The sequence below is a fragment of the Talpa europaea genome (assembly GCF_964194135.1).
Source record: "Talpa europaea genome assembly, chromosome: 5".
NCBI classification, from domain to species: domain Eukaryota; kingdom Metazoa; phylum Chordata; class Mammalia; order Eulipotyphla; family Talpidae; genus Talpa; species Talpa europaea.
This window is the reverse complement of record NC_140071.1, coordinates 54,811,610-54,832,348: the sequence shown is the minus strand read 5'-3', so window position 1 is coordinate 54,832,348 and position 20,739 is coordinate 54,811,610. Positions and strand designations below refer to the sequence as shown.

Below are 20,739 nucleotides of genomic sequence, written 5' to 3'. Positions count from 1 at the left end.
TAGAAAATTAAATCCAGGTATTGGTGATAAGGAATATGTTTTGTGAAAAAGACCATTCAGTCATAGCAAATGCTCAGAATGAGATTATGCAAATATTTCTATTATCTTTGAAGTGGTTCAGAAACTCATGATTCTAATACAAGGCAAGGAAATTCTGGGCAGCTTATTATTTAACTTTTCTGTTATAAATGAGCAGAAGCTCACTAAAGCATAAAAAAAATTAAGTCTTCAAAAGAACCTGCTTCATAATCACCTGTGTGTTTCATAGCCCAACAGAGATGATGAATAAATTTGCTTTGGCGTCACAGTTTATTATAATTTACCCATGCTCTGTTAAAACAGAAATGGTTGTTGTACTCTTTAATTTCAGGAAACTTGTGATCTGGGGAATATAAAGCCTGAAGCCAGACGATACTTGGAAAAGTCAGTTAAAATGGGGAAAAGAAATGGGCTTCATCTTCCAGAACAAGTACAGAATGTGAGTTTATGTTTCTTTTTTCTTCTTAGGGGAAAAAAAAAAGAATTAAAAAAGCAGAATTCAACAAGAAACAGGAATTTTAGGGAAACACATGTTTGTAATATAGGAAATAATTCATAATACAATAGATTTGCAATGTATTTAATAGTGAATAGTTTTAATTCTGCAACTCCTATTAAACTCCCTGTGATATTTTATTTATTCTTTAATCCTGTCCAAGTTTTGTTTCTTGTATGCTGGGCTTATTTTCTCTGCTCTATTTTACATTTTCTAATAACTAGTTCTAGGTTTTAATAATTGATTTGTATTCTCATTCCCTTTGCCATATAGATAGGACACTGGTAATAACATCCTTATGATGACAGTCTTAAAACCAGCAGTTTAGAATGAAATAACCTATGAACATTATATGTTCTTTGAAGCTGGAGAGATTCGCTGCTGAATAGTGTTTCCTGATACTTTTCTTTTGCCTTCTGACAGTCAAATCTTCCAGTCTCAGAAACTTGAATGCAGAATTAACTCAATCTTTTGGACAGGAAATATAACCCATGAATATTTCCAGATTATTCTTCTAGTCAGTAGAACTGGAAACAAAATTGAAAGAAATCCAAAACAGTCTTCTCTGGGCTCTGATGCAATTTGCAGCCATGAGCCAAACACACCAAGAAGATCCAGTTTGTCAGTAAATACAGCACCCGTTATAGTACCTCCTTCAGGAAAATGGTGAAGAAAACTGAAATCAGCCAGCACACCAAGTTCACCTGCTCCTTCTGTGGCAAAATTCAGCTAAAGAGACCAGCTGTGGGGATCTAGCACTGTGATCACTGCATGGTAATGGTTGCTGAAGGTGCCTGGACTTATAACACCACTTCTGCCATCACAGTAATGTCTCACATCAGAAGAAGGAAGGAATTGAAAGACCATTAGAAACCCCACCATTTGAAACACTGCTAGCCATAATAAATGGTTTAATTTATGTAACAAGAAAAAAAAAGAGATCCATAGCAAGTGATAACAGCATGGTGCATGTTATCTGAAGTCATCACAAAGATATGGGCACCTTTCTCCCAGCTCAGTGTCTTTTAAACACCTTGGATCCTCTCCCTTCTAGTTACAGGAAAAATATGACTTGACCTCACTTATCTGACCCTTTTCCTTCCTGGTCAATCACCAGGGCTGTTCAAAAAGACAAACAGGGTATTAGTTAAAATGGTGTTTTGGTTGCAGCTCACAAAAAGTGTTAAAACAATAGAAGAGATAGACTTACTTCCTTATATTACTGGAAGGTCCAGAGGTAGTTGGGCTTTACTGGTTAGTTTGATCCAGAAACTCAACAGTGTCATTGACCACCTGATTTTTCTATTTCTCTACTCTGTCTTCTTTAGTTTAGTGTTATCCAAAGACTGACTTTCATTACTAAAATGGCTACAAATTTGAAAACCCTGCCATCCAGAAGGACTTAGAAAACCCTTCTAGATCTTCCATATATCTTAATGGCCCATATTGAATCTGTGCCTAACCCTCAATCCCTCTTTAGTCAGAGGAACACCTGGGTTATGAAAGCTGAAATAAAAATGTGCTAATATCTTGATTTGGACATAGTTTGGCCTCCAACTCTGTTATTGAGGATAGGTGAGACCTAACTAAGGGAGTAGTAGCAGGTTTCAACCCTAACAATCACAGTGGTTTCTACAACAAAAATGAAAACCAAAACTGTGTGCTACACTAGTCACTTTCCTTAAGTCACTTCATGTTCTCCCATTATTCCCCACAAAATTTAGTGCTATCACCCCCATTCTACAGAGGATGTACTTTTGAGATTGTCTTGCCAAGTGTTTCCAGGTATTCCCCTGAGGAAAGAAGTCACCAGTCCTACATTACCTGAACCAGTCACTGTTGCAGTGTCAATGGGACTACCTTACCCTGGAGCTTCAGAGAGAATCAGGTTCCACCCAAACGGCATGGCTGTTGTGGAGTGGGAGAGATGTGGAAAGGAAGTTGGGGAGATAACCAGAATGTCTGAAAATGACTCTACATAGGATGTGTTAAATCAGAAGTCTCAAATGTAGTTGTGCATCAGAATTACCAGAAGGGCTTGTCAAAACTCTGATTACAGGGGCTCTCCTTCTGAGTGTTTGTATTTCAGTAGGTTTGGTCTGAGTCTCAAAAATTTGCCTTTCCAGAGTGTTCTCATATGATGGTGATGCTTCTCCTCAGGATTATACTTTGAAAACCAGTGCTGTTTACATAAATTTTTTGCTCCATAAATTTTAGAAGAGTGAAACAGTTAATACTATTTCATGATTTTTCCTGTGGTTTTCTTCTTACTGATTTCTTTGACGTCCCATCTAATTATTTTATAAATATGTTTGGGAACATAAATCACCTTTGTTTATAAAAGCATTGAAAACTAAGACATAACCTTTTTTCCAAAGCAGCCATAGAATGAATTGCCCAACTCTTATCTCTTGGTTTACTTCAGCACCAAATATTGATTTGCTTAATGAAAATTTTGCTTTTACTGTACCGCCTTTATTTATTTAGTTCTTAAAAAAGTATGAGTAATATCTAGCACATCACCAGGATAAACCTTTTTGTAGGTGTTGCATCAATACTATGATGGATGCAACATAGAAGACTGCAGAAAACTATTTTATCAAGCTTATCTCTTAAAAAGGCAATTCTTGAGAGGTACAGAAGCTAGTCTTTATATAAAAGTGAAACTTTACTTGACTGATGACAAGAATTATAAAAGTTTAATTTGATTGTTAAAAGTTCTGCATCTGTTTCTTTGTTTCAGGAAATCAAAGCAATGAAGAAAAGAATGAGTGAGCTCTGCATTGACTTTAACAAAAACCTCAATGAGGATGATACCTTCCTTGTATTTTCCAAGGCTGAGCTTGGTAAATTTTGTCTGTTTTCTAGATTAAACCATGTAACTTTGGCAAAATAATGTCTCCTCACAGAATTCAAATCAGAGTTCAAAGAATTAAAAAAAAAATCCAGTAATTAAAACTGACATCCCATAGCCAAATCTCATCTAGAATTTAGGCTAATAAGAGTGTATACTATTTCTAGAGACAAGGCATAGGCGATATCACACTCTTTGTTGGTAACCTATGTTGGTATATAGTAGCCTTCACTGTCTACCCTGCGAGTCTTTCTGCTTGTAAATATCCCCTACATTGCTGTTTAAACCAATCTTTTTATTCTGTTCTGGGTCTTTCTTGGCTTAATTTTCTTGTTCTTCATCAAAACACTATTTGTACAAGTATACTGAAGCCTATTCTTATTTTGAATTACCATCTCCTAAGCCACCTGGCCTCTAACCACCACCTCCATTCCAGTAACATCAAAATGGTATTATAGGGATTGTTATTATTTTATGTGAATTTCAAGTACTTGACAGAATACCTAGAGCTTCTTAAAGGCACTGTGCCAAGGCTAAATAAACCAAAGATGAGTGGGAAAATTAATGTCTAAGAAAATGATTTTTTGCAGGTGCTCTTCCTGATGATTTCATTGACACTTTAGAAAAAACAGATGATGACAAGTATAAAATTACCTTAAAATATCCACACTATTTTCCTGTCATGAAAAAATGTTGTATTCCTGAAACCAGAAGGAAGATGGAAATGGCTTTTAATACAAGGTGCAAAAAGGTATTATAAATATTTGTCTTTTGTTTTTATGATAGAGCTTAAGAAAATGGTTTGCTTTGCTTACCAGTGTTGAAGTCAGGTCAGAGACTGATGTTCCTACTTGTATGAGGATTATGCCTCCTAATTCCTGAGAACTATAAGACTTTTAGCTTTTTTCTTGCTCATTAGCAACCTGCTTGTTATGACCACAGAATAAACTGCTCTAATAAAAATGCAATGGGTTAAGTAAATTAAAAATTGTATTTTCCCAAGTCAGCAGTCCAGAACTGGTGGGACATCTGTCTTTCCTCAACAAGCGACTTCCAAGGTCATTCCATTGTCACCATTTCTCAACCTGTTGAGAAAAGGGGAAACTAACTACAGACCAAGCATCTTTAAGGACAAAACCTGGAGGTGCTATACATCAACTCCATTTGCATCCCATTGTTCAAAATTCCATCATATAGACATATCTAGTGCAAAGGAGGCCAAGAGATACAGTCTTTAGTTAATAGCAATGTGTTCAACTAAAAGAATTCTATTACTGAAAAGACAAAAGGAAGAATGAGAAATGAATTCTCAGAGTCAATTAAGTGGCTCCATCACAGTGTGCCTCCCTGGCTATCCAGGTAACCATGAGAACTTTTTTCCATGCATCGAACCCATTCTCCATATGTCAGATCCCAACCAGTTACTATCTTGAACTCACAAACCAGGATATACAGTCCCCCAGCTATAGCTTCTCATAATCTAGCAGTCTATGAAAGGAAAGAAAAGTTATCCCCTAACACATAAACCTAGTGGTCGACTAGAAACAAAATAACTACAATGAAAACTTCCATTTAGAAAAGGAAAGAATGGGAAATGTAGTGAGTACATATCAACTTTCAGAAAACTGTGTGCTAAGAATTATGAGGATTCCATGTTCTGGTAAGGCTCCTTAGACAGCCCACTTGGGCTATTTGAGTCTCCTTTCTGGCAGAAATTCCTTTAGCAATTATACTCCATGGTACTTGGTTGTGTCTGCCGAGAATTCTTTCTTTTGCATCCTGGGTAGCTGCTAGGATAGATTCCTGCTGATGCCAGTTTGAATCCTGAGGTTTGCTTTAGGGATTAATACCACAAACTTTTGTAAACCAGGTTTACAATATCTTTGGTAATAAAATTCCCTCAAAGATGTACTAGGTTTCTTATCTGTTTGCTTCCAATCAGATTGATGTTAAAATAACTGCACCCTAAACAGCTCTTTTGGTCATAGCTCTTTTCATTTTCTTTTCTTTTTTTTTAATTGTGTTTACTGAAGTAAAGTTGGTTTACATCATTGCATCTTTGAAGGTTATAGGTTCAAACTGCCACAAATGCATATCTTCAAATCCTGCTAAGTCATAGTACTTTAATGTGCCAGATCTTTTTATTATCTGACTCCTGTATTGTAATCATTCTGTTCTTCCTCACTTTAATGAAGTCAGTTTCAGGGCCACCTGAAATAGTAGGTATGAGGAAGAAGACATTATCCTCAAACTGATCTATGCAATTCAACAACTCGGGGACTGTCTTTTCCCTGATTATTAGAGTACAGAGCAATTAACTTTTTAAGTCTGAAGCCCTAGATTGTAGGCCATAACTACAACCTCTATCTGCAGAACCCTTTTCCTTCCATCTGTGCAAACTAAATAGTTCTTTCTTTAGCTCATCTCGCTCATGTAATTTTTCCAAAAGCAGCAGATAGTAACAAACACACACTGGTATTAGTTTTCCGAAACAATTCCCTTAGACCTAAAACTCAGTAGGCAATTGACCTGCCTTCCAAGTATGACAAGCAATAGTTTTAACTGTTAGCTATAGTCTAATGAGGTTTACTAGCTTCTAATTCTGCGTGGTAGTCCTCACTCCTTCCATTCCTGAACGTTTTTGCTATGCAGCACTTTATTTCTAGTATCAGTGTCTGTGGGTGTTAGGGTACAGGATAAGGAACATACAAAGTCAAACAAAAGGACAGTAACTCAAGAATATAAAAGTTATTTCTCTTCAGAAAGAATTAATAGTTACCAGGGACTGGGGAGACCTGGGAATTATTGTTTAATAGTTACCAACTTCCTTTCAATATGTAGGGAAAGTTTTAGAAACAAATTGTACAATAGTGTGAATGTAACTAGTGCCACTGAATTGTACACTTAAAAGTGGTTAAGATGCTGAATTTTATATGTTTACCACAACTAAATGTTTATTTCCCTTGTAATTAACAATACAGAGGTGAATGGTCCAGAATTCTAACACAGCTCTGCCTTATAACTTCCAAGGTCATTACTGTCATCTTCAATTCAAAGCTAGCAAGACAAACATCTGTAAAGAGATGACCCAGAATATTTCACACATCATCTCATTCACGTCTATTATCCCATTGTATATCACAGGGAAGGCTATGAAAAGTAGTCAGGTGATCATATAGCCAGCAAAAACTGAGAGAATTCTATTTTAATAGAATGGGGAAGAATGGGGAATAAATGCTAAGTAAAAATTAGCAGTCTAGAGAGAATAGCCTTGGAAAACAAAAAAATTAAAGAAAAACTCAAACTAGTTTATTTTAGTACTTAGGGGATTAATTACATGTTGCTCTTATTAGTGTTTCCATTTTAAAATAATTATAATTATAACATAATTACATATTGTTTACTCTTATGCCAGGCACATTTCTATGCCATTTACATATATTCTCATTTGAATCTTCTTGATCTCCTATGGCATGCCTACTTTTTTTTTTTTTTTTTCGGAATAGATTAAGCTAATTTATTAAACACAGTTTGCCTGGTGACTGAGCTGAGCTGAGTAATGATTTACATTTTTTATCTTAAAAAAAAAATACCACTAATAAGAGGAAGTCAGGGGCCACGGCGGCCCTATTTGTGGGGTCAAAGTTAGGGAAGGTGTCCTGTGACCCCGTCTGGGGTCAAGGATGGACGCTGAGTAGAGAGGCGGTCAAGCTTTCCAGCTCCAGCTTCCGAAGACCCACTGTGTGGTATGCCTACTTTTATTATCCACCTACTACAGATGAGAAAACTGGGTTTAAAAAGGTTAAGGAAGTCCCCAATGGTCAGAAAGTGGATCCAAAATTGGAACCTAAATAGTCTGGCCTCAGAGACATTTCCTTAGAAACACATCCAAGTAAATAATTTCCTGACCTAATCATTGGAGGAAGTGTTTCTTTGCCCTCAACATTTATTTACTTTCTCTAGATTGCTTCTCCTTTTATTGTTAAGGAAACAATAAATGCTATTATTTGTATATTTAATACAAACAAAAGGCAGAAAATGCTTATAATAAATTGAGAAAATCCCTGACCCATTTTTAAGTGAAATCTGTAACATGAAGTATATTCACATTGCTGTGTGACTAACAGCACCATGATCTCCAGGACTTTGTCATCTTTCCCATCTGATGCTCCGTACCCATTAAACATTAGCTTCATACTTCCCCACCCCCACACACCACATCCACCCTTCTGCTTTCTGCCTCTATGACTTGGCTACTTCAGGAACCTCATGGAAGTGAAATCATACAATGTTTGTACTTCTGTGACCAACTTAGTATAATGTCTTCAAGCTTTATCCTTGTTTTAGCCTGTATCAAATGTCTTTCCTTGTGTTGCTGGGAAAACTGGGCAGCCGCCTGCCTAAAAAAGAAACTAAATTACTCTCCCACACAAAAACTGACTTTAAATGAATTAAAGACTTGGCGGTGAGATGGGAAACCCTAAAATACATAGAAGAAAACAGGCAAATACTCCACAACGGTGGCTTCAGAGATGTCTTTAGGGACGCAACTCCAAAGGCAAGGAAAACAAAAGTAAAAATAAACAGAACTACATCAAGTTAAAACTCTTCTGCACAACAAAAGACAAAAAAAATCTGGGAGAAAATATCTGCATATCATACATCCAGCATGGGCTAATAATATCCAAGATATACAAAGAGCACATATAATTCAGCAAAAAGAAAACAAGCCAGTTAGAAATGGGAAGAAGAAGAAAAAAAAAAAGAAATGGGAAGAAGAACTAAAAAGACACTTCTTCAAAGAAGATATATAAATGGCCAGCAGGCATATGAAAAAATGCTGTAAGTCACTTATCATCAGGGAAATGCAAATCAAAACCACAATGAGATACCACCTCACACCTGTTAGAATGGCCCATATCAGAAAAAACAAGCAACAACAAATGCTGGGTGGAGAAAAAGGGTGTGGAGAAAAAGGTATCCTTGTACATTATTGGTGGTAATGTAGACTGGTCCAACCTCTATGGAAACTAGCATGGAAGTTCCTGAAAATATTAAAAATAGATTTATCGTAGAGTCAGCAATTCCACTCCTAGGTATCTACCTACCTAGATAATGCAAAAGCACTAATTAGAAGGGATATAGGCACTCTTGTGTTCATTGCATCACTGTTTACAATAGCAAAAGTGTGGAATCAACCTAAATATTCAATGACAGAAGAGTAGGTTAAGAAGATATGACATACATACATGATGGAATACTATTCAACTATAAAGAAAAGATGAACTCTTGCCATTTGTGACAACATGGATAAAAGTGGAAGGCATTAAGCTAAGTGAAATAAGAAGGAGAAAGATAATTACCAATTACTTCATTCATATGTAGAATATAGAGAAAAAATGAAGGAACTGACAAAACTAAACCAAAACAAACCCTAGACCTACAACTGCAGGACTGAACCTACTAGAAGGAGAGGCAGAACAGGGGTGGCAGCAAAGTAGGGAGAGAGCCCAGTGGTCTATGGTAAAGGACTTATGGGTGGTGTTGGGGGTTGTATGGTGACATACATGACAAGTATGGCTCTGTTCCCCTAAATCATACACAGTGTTGTAAACCAATGTTACCACATTTAAAAAAAAAAAAAAAAACAACGTTTTAAGACTAATATTTCATTATAATGGATATACCTTATTTTCTTTGCATTGATGGACATTTGGGTTTCTTCCACTACTTGGCTATTATGAATAATACTGCATGAATAATTTGTGGGTCTACAAATATCTGTTTGAGTCTCTGCTCCCACTTTTTTGGGATATATACCCAAAAGTGGAGTTGCTGGATTGTATGACAGTTCTGTGTTTAATTTTTTGAGGAATTGCAATGCCATCTTCCACAGAAGTTGCACCATTTTACATTCCCATACACAGTGGGCAAAATTTCCAAATTCTCCACATCGTCACCAACACTTATTTTTTTCTGTTATGGTTAAGATAGTAAATTTTGCATCATATGATCACAAGTTAAAAAATAGTTAAGTGCCAGTATTCTTGCAGTTCTGTCAATGAGATTAAATGTCCTTAAGAGACTCTAGTCCTTAAGCATATATTTTCACTCTAAGGTAACAGCAACTAAATTTTTTTTAAACCTCATAGCTGTCTCCTGAGATTTAAAAAGTTAATTATTTCAGAATTAAAATTGGCAGGCCTTCCTGGTGGCACAAGGGGTTAAGCACCGCACTATGAAGCAATACACAGACTTTGCAGCAGGAGTTCAATCCTCGGCTGGGTAGGGAGCAACCCACATGGCATAGCAGACCTCTCCTGACTCTCCTGCTGCTCCCCCCAGCAGTGTACTTCGGTCAGTCTGCCTGTTCTGTTCCCCACTGTCTCTGATGAATCTTCTCACCCCCTGCATCTCTGACCTGTACCCCATCTCTTGTATACATAAATAAATCTTTAAAAAAAGGAAGTAAAATTGGGTAATGAATTTAAAAAAAAAAACAACTGTAACAGTGAAATGAAAAAAATTGCTAAAGTTGAGATAACCTGAAAATACTTAAGACAGTTTTGCCAACCTAAAGAGGCATGTGATAACTTTTTCCTTTAGTGATTTGGATCCAATGGACACTAACCTTTGCTTTTGTTGTTGTTGTTTAATACTAGGAAAACACTGTAATTCTGCAGCAGCTACTACCACTGCGGGCCAAAATAGCCAAATTGCTTGGCTATAGCACACATGCTGACTTCGTCCTTGAAATGAACACTGCGAAGAGTACAAGCCATGTAACAGCCTTTCTAGGTTAGCTTGTCTTCCCATTTCTTCTCTTTGACCATCTTGCATCTGCATAATACCAACTTCACAGGTCTTGATATCAGCTTTTAAGTCGTGCTTTTCATTCACAAGAAAAATTTATTAATCACCTACTATATTATTAGATACTATACTTGGTAGTAGATACTGTGCTTTGTTGTAAAGAGTTACTCATTATTTATGTTGCTGATGTAATCTTTACTTCACTATCTTGTATCTTGATGAGGATTTTTATACTAATTCCTAACAAGACATCTAGGGTCCTAGCAAAGAGTATTACTATTGACTTTACTCACTGCCATTAGACTTTTGGTTAGGTTACTTATCATGGCTACTTGAATTTGTATGAAATATAACAAATATAAATGAAAAAAGAACATATAAACAAAGATAAACATTTTATGTTCCATAGTCCATTTATTAATGTGCAAGAATAATACAAAATAATAAGCATCAAAACTATAATGTAATAACAGTATTCACATTCATTTAAAATCACTTTTTTATTATTCTTTTTCAAGCCATGCTTCTTATGTTCATGTCATTTAGTTACTGGTGTTTTGTCGTTTTTTCCCACCCCCCCATCTCAATCTGGGTGTGACTTTTTGACTTTTCCAATACTCACTCTGTTTTTCTCTTTCATATTAATGAAAATGGTTGATAATATAGCCATGGTAATATAGTAATTTTTGTTTGAATCTTCTCTAATCAGAATTTACCAAAGTAGGATTTCTTTAAAACTTTTAAACTCATCGACCACTTTCAACTTAATTTACCTTTAATAACTAGTCAAATTGTTTAGTCTGTTGTTTGGTATCCTTTTATTAGCTTAAGTTGGAAGTGATTAATAACATGCTAAAATCAGCCATCCAAACTATAAATGGTGACACTCAGCTGGGGAGGGGAATGAAGAAGGATCAAAACAGGGGAGGGGAGAGCACAAGAGACTATGGTAACATTTCGTGGGTGTCTTGGTGGTGGTAATTTTATGGGGATTACACCTGAGAAGAGAATGAACAACAATGTAAAAATATATAAATTAAAAATTTTTTAAACAATAAAATTCGCCTTCACCCCAAATTTTTTTCTGTCCTCAATGGCCGTGACCGCGCCATGAATTATTGATGTATATGCTGACATCAGAGGTGACATAGCCAGCGCGCCATTAAATGATAGCTTTTTGTAATCATAAAATTCATTTATTCATCATGATACCTTTATGAAATAGCCATCTTACATTAAACAGTATGCTAAATAGGAAGGTATTAGACAAGGTCCTTTCTCAATGAATTTTCCATTGAGTGGAAACAACAAAGATGTGAGCAGCTAATTGCCATCTATTCTCTTACATGTTTTACAAGAGAGTTGTTCAGGTCATTAACTGGTTTAGTAAGAATGTTTCCTTTCGTGGTGACTTTATATAATGAAATTTTCCCTTAATAACTACCTGATTAACTTAATTCCTTTAATGTAGTTCTCCTTCTAATTTAAAATTGGCATGTTCCCATCTGAGTTGTCCTCTCCCTACCTCTATTCACATGGCCTCTCACAGTCCTAATCAGAATTATATCTCTATATATCTTCCATGAGTTTCACCTTTCTCTTCATAGCACTCTTCAGGTTGCTGCCTTCCCCTCATACTGTGCAGCTGCCTCCCAAACTGCCATGTCCTTTACAGAGCCAGTGAGATGTTTATCTGACATATGTAACAAGTTGTGAGAAATAAATAATACAAGCATGCCTTGTTAGCCAAACACAGTGAAATAGTTCAAAATGGACCACAATATATAAATTGTGGCCTCCCCCTAAAAAATGGGATTACTGTGTCCAAACTGACTCTTCAGAGGAATGGGGCAGTGATAACTAAACCCATGACTGTCAAAGGCACTGAGCAGTTTTAGTAATACTGACTACAAGTCACATCTGACTTTTCCCTGCCTTTCTGAGGAGCCTGACCTCACTGAAAATAATCATGTACATGAGTTTAGTTTCATTATTGATTTGATCCCTGAATTATAATATTCTTGAGCCAGAGTTCTCTGAGAGATAAACTTAGTTTTGTTGATGCTGTGAGAAAGTTGTGACCTGATTTGGATGCTGCTAAAGGAAAAGGGGTGAGGAACCATAAAATAAATCACCCTGAATAAAACAGCAGCACAGTCATAATACAGCCCTTTCCCCTCATTCTTTCCCTTCCTCTCTCCCTTCCCTTCCTCTTTCTCTTTTCTATCAACCCTCCCTCCTACTCTCATTTGCTTCCCCTCATCTCCTCTCCTCCCTTTCTGCCTTCTTCCCTCCTGACTTATCTCTACCAAGTACTACCCAGGTGCAGACACCACACTACAACTCTGATGGAAATATATGTGAATGTGCTTGCTTCCAAGAGCAGTTGATCACTAACTTTTCCTATTTCCCTCACAGATGATTTAAGCCAGAAATTAAAGCCCTTGGGTGAGGCAGAACGAGATTTTATTTTGAATTTGAAGAAAAAGGAATGTGAAGAGAGAGGTTTTGAATACGATGGGAAAATCAATGCCTGGGATCTGTATTATTACATGACGCAGACAGAAGAACTCAAGTACTCCATAGACCAAGAGATCCTCAAGGAATACTTCCCAATTGAAGTGGTTACTGAAGGCCTGCTGAACATCTATCAAGAGTTGTTGGGACTTTCATTTGAGCAAGTGACGGATGCTCATGTGTGGAATAAAAGTGTTACACTTTACACTGTGAAGGATAAAGCTACAGGAGAAGTACTCGGACAGTTCTACCTGGACCTCTATCCAAGGTACTAAGAAACACATTGTTGGAAAGAACCTTAGGGATTCACCTCCTACCCAGGTTAAGACTCTTGTCTTCCATAGTTCTCATGTGTGGTTCTTAATAAAGGGATTTAATATATGAGCTTAGAAGCCAGAATGTCTGGCTCCATTAATTACTAGGCAAGTTAATTTTTCTGTGCCTCAGTTTCTTTACCTATATTGCAGGTGCTATGAAAGGAATACTAATCATACCTGCTTTGTAGGCTTGTTATAAGGATTAAAATAGTTAATTACCTGCAAAACATTAATTAAAAGACTACCTAGCATATAGCAACAGTCTAATAAATGTTAGCTGCTAACATCATCATTATCTAATTTGTGTAATACATTTATTTAATTTAAAATTATCAAAAAAATGTTCATTATGCAGATAATCTGTCAGTACTCTTAACTCTATGGGCACTCCCCTCAGTCTGATTGAGTGTCAACATAATATATTAGAAATACCAGAATCTCTATAGTCAGTCAAATATAAGTTAGAATGACTGAGTGACAGAAACTCTTTGAGACTGTTTCCGCCTCTGTAATATGGGAACTGATGATTCCTGTACAGAATTATTTTGTACATTAGACTTCATATAGAAATCACACACACTGTAGGCATTTACTCAGTGCTAAGAAGTAAAAAAATGATGATGACCTTTGTAACTCATGACAGTGGTGAACACAAGTGATTCATCAGACATAAAAGGATCTGGACCACTTTCTCTCTTGGCTACTTTCTAAAACATATCAGTCAGTTACAATTACTAATCTATTTTACTACAGAGACCAAAGGAAATGGTAGTAACTCCTAGTTCAGTAGCACATACAAGTTTTTAATCCACTGACTTTAATCCACTGACCTCAGGTAGCTACTGGGAATTGTCTAGATAACTATGTCATCCAGTCAGTACATGGGCTTACTTTAACTCCTGATATCATATCTCCCCAAAATAAATCCATGTCAAATGTAGATGGTCTATTTTTAATTGAAAAGTGTCAGGAAATAGTTTTAAGCCAAGAATTCTTTCAGGGGAATTCCTTCAACATTAGAGCCTCCTGTAACTCTTCACAGATTTTCTTTCCAGAGTCAGAGTTAGCAGTCCTTACTACATACACCATCTTGCTGTCTTCCAAGATATAATTGGCTTTTTACTCAGAGATCTGGCCACTGCTACCAGCACTGTGGTAGTGGGGATCAAAGGATAATCTTTGTAAGGGTTGTTACCTAGTTAATATTCATTTCCTATCACTTTTTTTTAAAGATTCATTTATTTATACAAGAACTGGGGTACAGTCAGAGGTGCAGGAGAGTGAGAGAATTTACCAGAGACAGAGCGGGGAGCAGAACAGGCAGAAGGACCAAAGACACTGCTGAGGGGAGCATCAGGCGCAGCAGGGGAGGTCTGCTGCACCATGTGGGATTCTCACCAGCCAGCCGGGATCCGCCAGGATCAAACCCACAATGCAGAGGCTACGGATAGCTTCACAGCGCTGTGCTCAACCACCTGCGCCACCAGGGGAGGCCCCCATCACTTTATATGCTTGCTTTATAAAGTGAAATGGATTAAAGGGGATATTTGGAGTAGATTTAGGAAAGTCCAGGGTTTTTTAAATCACACTTCAATTTTTATTGCTCAAACACTGAGATTGTTAAACAAAACAAAAATAATTGGTTACTCCAACATAAGATTTCCAGGTATGGACATCTTTTTAAAAATTATCATTTTATAAACAAAGTATAAAAAGATATAACCTCAAAATAAAAAAACCTATTAAATTAAATAAATAAAAATTAAATAAATAAGTTGTTTTTAAAACAGAAAGATAAAGCCTTTATCAGTGATTTCAAAATTGATAGAAAGTCTTTGATTTTAAGCAATTTTTAGAATAAAGCTACTCAGCTATTATTTCTCTGATCCAGTAGCACCACTATTATTATCACAAAAAAATTGATTTATGATATTTCATAATTACCAAATGTTATAAAATATGATAATACAGACTTTTTCCCAGATTAGTTAGACCTGTTTGCACATTTCCAACTAACTACATGAAATCATTCCAGAAATATTGGTGATGGGTCCATTAAACACCCAAAGACTGGGCTGCCTGAAAATTTTCCCAGACTCAGTGTACAGGGTTCTCTCATACTTTCTTGCCCCTCTGTCTGCCTGCCCTTCCCTGAACTCACTCCTAACTCAGCCTTGATAGAATTCTTTTTTTGTTGTTATTTATTTTTATTTAAAATAGACTTTATTTTTTTTACATCAGTTTTAGCTTCACAGCAAAATTAAGCATGGGGTAGTTTCCCACTACCTCTCTGCCTACATGTGCACAGCCTCCCTCATTATCAGCCTCCTCCTTGAAAATGGTAGATTTATTACAATTGATGAACCTGTTGCCACATTATAATTACCCATAAGTCATTTTGCATTGTAGGATTACTCTTGGTGTTGTATGTTCTGTGGGTTTGGACAATGTATACTAACATGTATTCACAATTATAGAATCATACAAAGTATTTTCACTGTCCAAAATTTTTGACAGTATCTTTCTCAGAATAGAAATTTTTCATTTTAATGAAGTCTCCTTATTGATATTCTTTCTTTCATGGGTTGTGCCTTTGGGTTGTATCTAAAAGAGTCATTGCCAAATCCAAGATCATTTTGGTTTTTTCCTATGCCACATTCTAAGAATTTTACATTTTTTTAAAAAGATTTATTTGTTTATGCATACAAGAACTGGGGTACAGGCCAGAGGTGGGGGGGTTGGTGAGAGGATTCACCAGAGACAGAGTGGGGAACAGAACAGGCAGATGAACTGAAATACACTGCTGAGGGGAGCAAGGGGTGAGTCAGGAGAGGTCTGCTGCATTATATGGGTTGCTCCCTGGCTGGGGATCAAATTCATGCTGCAGTGGCTGCGGATAACTTCATAGATTGTATCTTAACCCCTTGTGCCACCAGGGAGGCCCCAGAATTTTATATTTTTGCAGTTTACATTTAAGTCTGGGATCCATTTTGACTTAACTTTTGTGAAAGATGTAAGATTTGTATCTAGATTTCATTTTTTTTTTAGATTTCATTTTTTTACATGTGTGTATTTAGTTGTTTCAACACCATTTACTGAAAAATATATCTTTGTTCCACTAACTGTACTTCTTTGTTAAAGAGCAATTCACTACATTTATTTGGGCCTATTTCTGGAATGATCTGCTGCCTATTCTTTTAACACCACACTGTTTTGATTGTTGTAACTTAAGTCAGGGTGGTATAACTTTATATTAAGTGAGGTAGTGTTAGCTCTCTGGCTTTGTTCTTCAATATAGTTAACTATTCTGGTTTTTTTGCCTCTTCATATAAATTTTAGAATCATTTTGTCAATATCTACAAATAATTCTCTGGGATGTTCACTGGGATTGTGCTCAATATGTAGACAAAGTTGGGAAGAATTGATATCTTAATAATATTGAGTCTTCCTATCCATGTACATCAAGTACTCTTCATTATTTAGTTCTTTGATTTTATTTATCAGGGTTTCATACTTTTCCTCACTTAGATCTTATGAATATTTGATTAACTTATACTTAAGTATTTCGTTTGGGTGGGGAGGGCTAATAGAATGGTCTTTTCAAATTCCGTATGTCCACTGCTGATATACAGGACTGACTTTTGTATGTGAATATTATATCTTACAACCTTGCTATAATTCATTATTATTCCCAGGAGTTTTTTGGTTGATATTTCAGATTTTCTACATAGACAATCAGGTCATCTGTGACAGTTTTATTTCTTCCTTCCTAGTCAGTATATCTTATATTACTACATGAGCTGGGACTTGCAACATGCTTTTGAAAAGGAGTGGTAAGAGATTTTTCCTAGCCTTTTTCTTTATATGACTTCATTTTTATTCAATGACATGGAGTCTACTGTTCTCCCAGCAGCAGACTGCTATTGTTAGTGCATGCTTATTATCCTAGTTAGGGGAGGAAATTCTCTGTTGTGTTCATTAAGCATCAGTCTTAAGTAGGAGCTGTGTCCCTGGGTCTTAAGAGCAGGGCCTATACAGAGATCCTGCTCTACTCTAATCTTTAGGTCTGGAAGTAAACAAATTCCTTTTATAAGCTCAGCAGATCTTTTCCAAACAGACAATTTTTAGGTAGTCTGGAGGAAAAAAGCATCAATTATAAAGTTGTCTATGCTTGAAATATGTTGTCTGAACAGTGATATTCTCTCCAGAAACTATGGACCTTTTTTTTTTTTTTTTTTTTTTTTTTTTTTTGCTAAATAGACTAAATAGTACATTCAGGTTTGGGGTTGATTTTTAAATTTGCCTTTCTTTGACTATTTTTCTGTGTTATCTTTTCGCAGTGATTCTATTCAAGTAAAAAAAAAAACTTATTCTTTTTCCAGCTTCCTATTAAGATATATAAAACTAGAAAGGGCCTGCTTCTACCCTTATAACAATACACCAGAAAATTGCAAATCACAACTTTCTTCAGAAAATGGAGGTTGAAGGGTGTCATTTAACTTAAAATCATGATAGATGGAGAGAGAGATTAGATACAAGCACTAGAGCCAACTCTGTAGACACCAGTAAGAATTTTTAACAATTGCTGTAGGCTGATAGCTGATCAGCAAAAATAGGGAATGACAAGGAAATTGTGAGCACTGATTCTTTCTTTCTTGAATGGGATATATTTAATATTTATTAAATCTGTCTAGTATTTAATATTTATCAACTTTAATTTTAAGAAAACCTACCTAGTGATTCAAACTGTACTCACTTATCTCAAATTTGCTTTAACACTAGTGTTCAGGAACTCCATGTTTGAAGAAGAAAACCAAGAGCTCATTAAATTAAATTGGGCATGAGCTATACACCTGGAGGGTATCTAAGAATATATTCGTAAGGTTTTTCAGCAAAGGGCATTGTGGAGATACAACTTGTGAAATGACAGTGGGGTTTTGTTTGTTTAGTTTCAGTTTTTCCATTTTAATAAATGTCAAATTTTAAATGTGTTAAAGTGAGACTTAAATGTTTCAAAGTATCCCCTATGCTTGACTGAGAGTGACCACAAAGATGTTGTTGCTGGAGAAGATGCTCACATCTCACCTAGTGTGCTTGTGGTTCCCAGGGAAGGAAAATATAACCACGCAGCCTGCTTTGGTCTGCAGCCTGGCTGTCTCCTCCCCGATGGGAGCCGCATGATGTCTGTGGCTGCCCTCGTGGTGAACTTCTCACAGCCAGTAGCCGGGCGTCCCTCTCTCCTGAGGCACGATGAGGTGAGGACTTACTTCCATGAATTTGGTCATGTCATGCATCAGATTTGTGCACAGGTGAGTCTTTTCCATAGTAAACCTAGATCTTGCTTTTCCAATGTTTTTTCCCCTGCTGCAATCAGGTTTCTCCTTCTGACATGTTTTCTAGGAAGCTGAACGTGTTCAAGAATTTCATAAGCCTCTGCAAAAACAAACAAACAAAAAAAAAACTTTCATTGAAGTAGCACTGCAATACAGTGTTATATAAGTTTCAGCTGTTCATCATTATATAAGGCTACATGTATTTCTGTATTACGTTTCAGTCCAAAATTGGACTGAAGTTTCAGGATAGAATTGGACTATCAGTCCTTCACCATGTAATTGACCTCTCTTACCCAGTTAACACTCTCCTACCCTTCCCCTCCTGGTAACCACAAAATTTATCTCTTTTTTTAAAGATTTATTTTATTTATACAAGTGCTGGGGTACAGACCAGATGTGCGGGAGGATGAGAGAATTCACCAGAGACGGAACAGGGAGTACAACAGGCAGATTGAACCGAAAACTCTGCTGAGGGGAGCAGCGGGTGAGACAGGCAAGGTCTGTCCCGCCATCTGGGTGTCTCCCTGGCCAGCTGGGGATTGAACTCTTGATGCAGAGGCTGTGGATAGCTTCAAAGTGCTATATTTAACCCCTTGTGCCACCGGGGAGGCCCCACCACTAATTTTGTCTTATAGTCTAATTGGGGTTTTTTGGTTTTGTTTTTGTTTCATTTGTTTGTTTTGCTTATATGCCACATTTGAGTGAAATCATTCAGTATTTGTCTTTCTCCATCTGACTTGTTTCACTGAGCACATTACCTCTAGGCTCATCCATGTTGTTGCCAATGGCAGGATTTCATCCTTCCTTATAGTAGACTATTATTCCATTGAAACATAAGTTTTTATCATGTCATTTTGCTCTTTCACAGAATATCTATACCCAGGGGTTAATCTAGTAATGAAAGGGTTTCATTGAATACTACCCTGTTGGAAAAAAAGACTTTCCCTAGGGAACAATTACAAATACTGTTTTTTTCTTTTAATTATTTTCTTATAAGAATTTAATGTAACCTTCCCAGATAAACTGTTGTAGTGTCTCTCTTCAGCTTTTTAATACTGTGTTTAGTTCAATGGTTCTTAACCATCTCCAACTCTACTCCTTTTTCAATAATGAATATTTTGTAAAACCTTCCTTTATAATATACAATTGAAAATCATACTTAATATTGTATAACCATGTGGAGAATTTGCCAGGGAGGACTTGTATGTGTCTGCAATGGATTGTAACTGATCTCTCTTTATTTCTGAAAATGAAAAGTACATTTATTCTCATTTATATAACATAATTTTATGACACAATCCAGTAACCTACACCCAAACAATTCTAGGATAAACCCATGTGAACCTGCTAACATTTAACCATTAACAGATGAAAACATTTTGTTCTGTAATTTATCCTGACAATTTAATATACAGATATAAGAGAAACGGAGGAACAGTTTTCTAAATTTAATTTCTAAATTTGAAATCTGTATGTCTCTCTAAAAGTAAACTTTTTAAGAAATAACCTTGATATTAAAATAGTTTAGATTTGCAGAAAATTTGCAATGATTAAAAATTATCCATGTCTGCCTCACCTGTCTCCCCTCCTGTAAACATCTTGCATTACCATAGTGCATTTGTCACTGCTAAGAAGCCAACCCTGGTACAGTATTCTTCACTAAACTCCACACTTTGTTTGGATTTTACTAATTTTTCCCTCAATAACTTTTCTCCACACAGAAAGTTTTTTTTAAATAAATTTTATTTTTATATTCCCCATACAATTGCAACCCCCTTATTTTGACCCCAATCCCTCCCCCTCACCGCCCCCGACCCCCATAGAGTGTCTCTGGTTCATAGTTTTTTGTTGATTTTGATTTTCACTTTCTTATAGTTATTCATTTTCCTGGTCCCTTATTTAAATTTTCTAGATTCCTGCTATGAGTGAGACCATCTGGTATTTTTCTTTTTCTTTACACAGAAAGTTTTTTTAAAAATCAATGTAACATCCATACTGAACATAAAATACATAAAGTAAGATTTTTTTTTCTGTTTTTCAAAGGGTATGCCTAGGCATGGCTATGCAGTAAGACATAATGAAGTATTCAGGGATTTACTCTATATGTGACTAACCCAGAATCCAGTAGCAACAACTGTAGACTGATAGAAGTGGTTTGTGCTGTCAACTCAGGTCCAAGAATGGTATTGCCAATTGTCTTAGTCATTCAGTTCCTTTACCAGAATACCACACACTGGGCAGCTTATAAACAACAGAAATATTTTGTCATAGTTGTGGAGGCTAAAAGTCCAATATCAGGGTGCTGGCATTTTCATGTCTGATGAGGTCCTGCTTCCTGAATCACCCATCAGCATGTTCTCACTGTGTCCT

At 36.3% G+C, this 20,739-nt stretch overlaps 1 protein-coding gene across 1 annotated transcript in view; it reads left to right on the top strand.

Moving 5' to 3' along the window:
- Positions 1 to 20,739, top strand: part of NLN (neurolysin) — a gene marked incomplete at its 3' end in the record, with an annotated part of 78,745 nt that overhangs the window by 38,631 nt on the left and 19,375 nt on the right. Inside the window, exons 4-9 of the mRNA XM_084233545.1 lie at positions 371 to 478; positions 3,279 to 3,381; positions 3,980 to 4,140; positions 10,052 to 10,187; positions 12,621 to 12,987; positions 18,144 to 18,345. Of these exons, the coding sequence (XP_084089671.1) occupies positions 371 to 478; positions 3,279 to 3,381; positions 3,980 to 4,140; positions 10,052 to 10,187; positions 12,621 to 12,987; positions 18,144 to 18,345 (1,077 nt within the window). The remainder of the gene's footprint in view (positions 1 to 370; positions 479 to 3,278; positions 3,382 to 3,979; positions 4,141 to 10,051; positions 10,188 to 12,620; positions 12,988 to 18,143; positions 18,346 to 20,739) is intronic.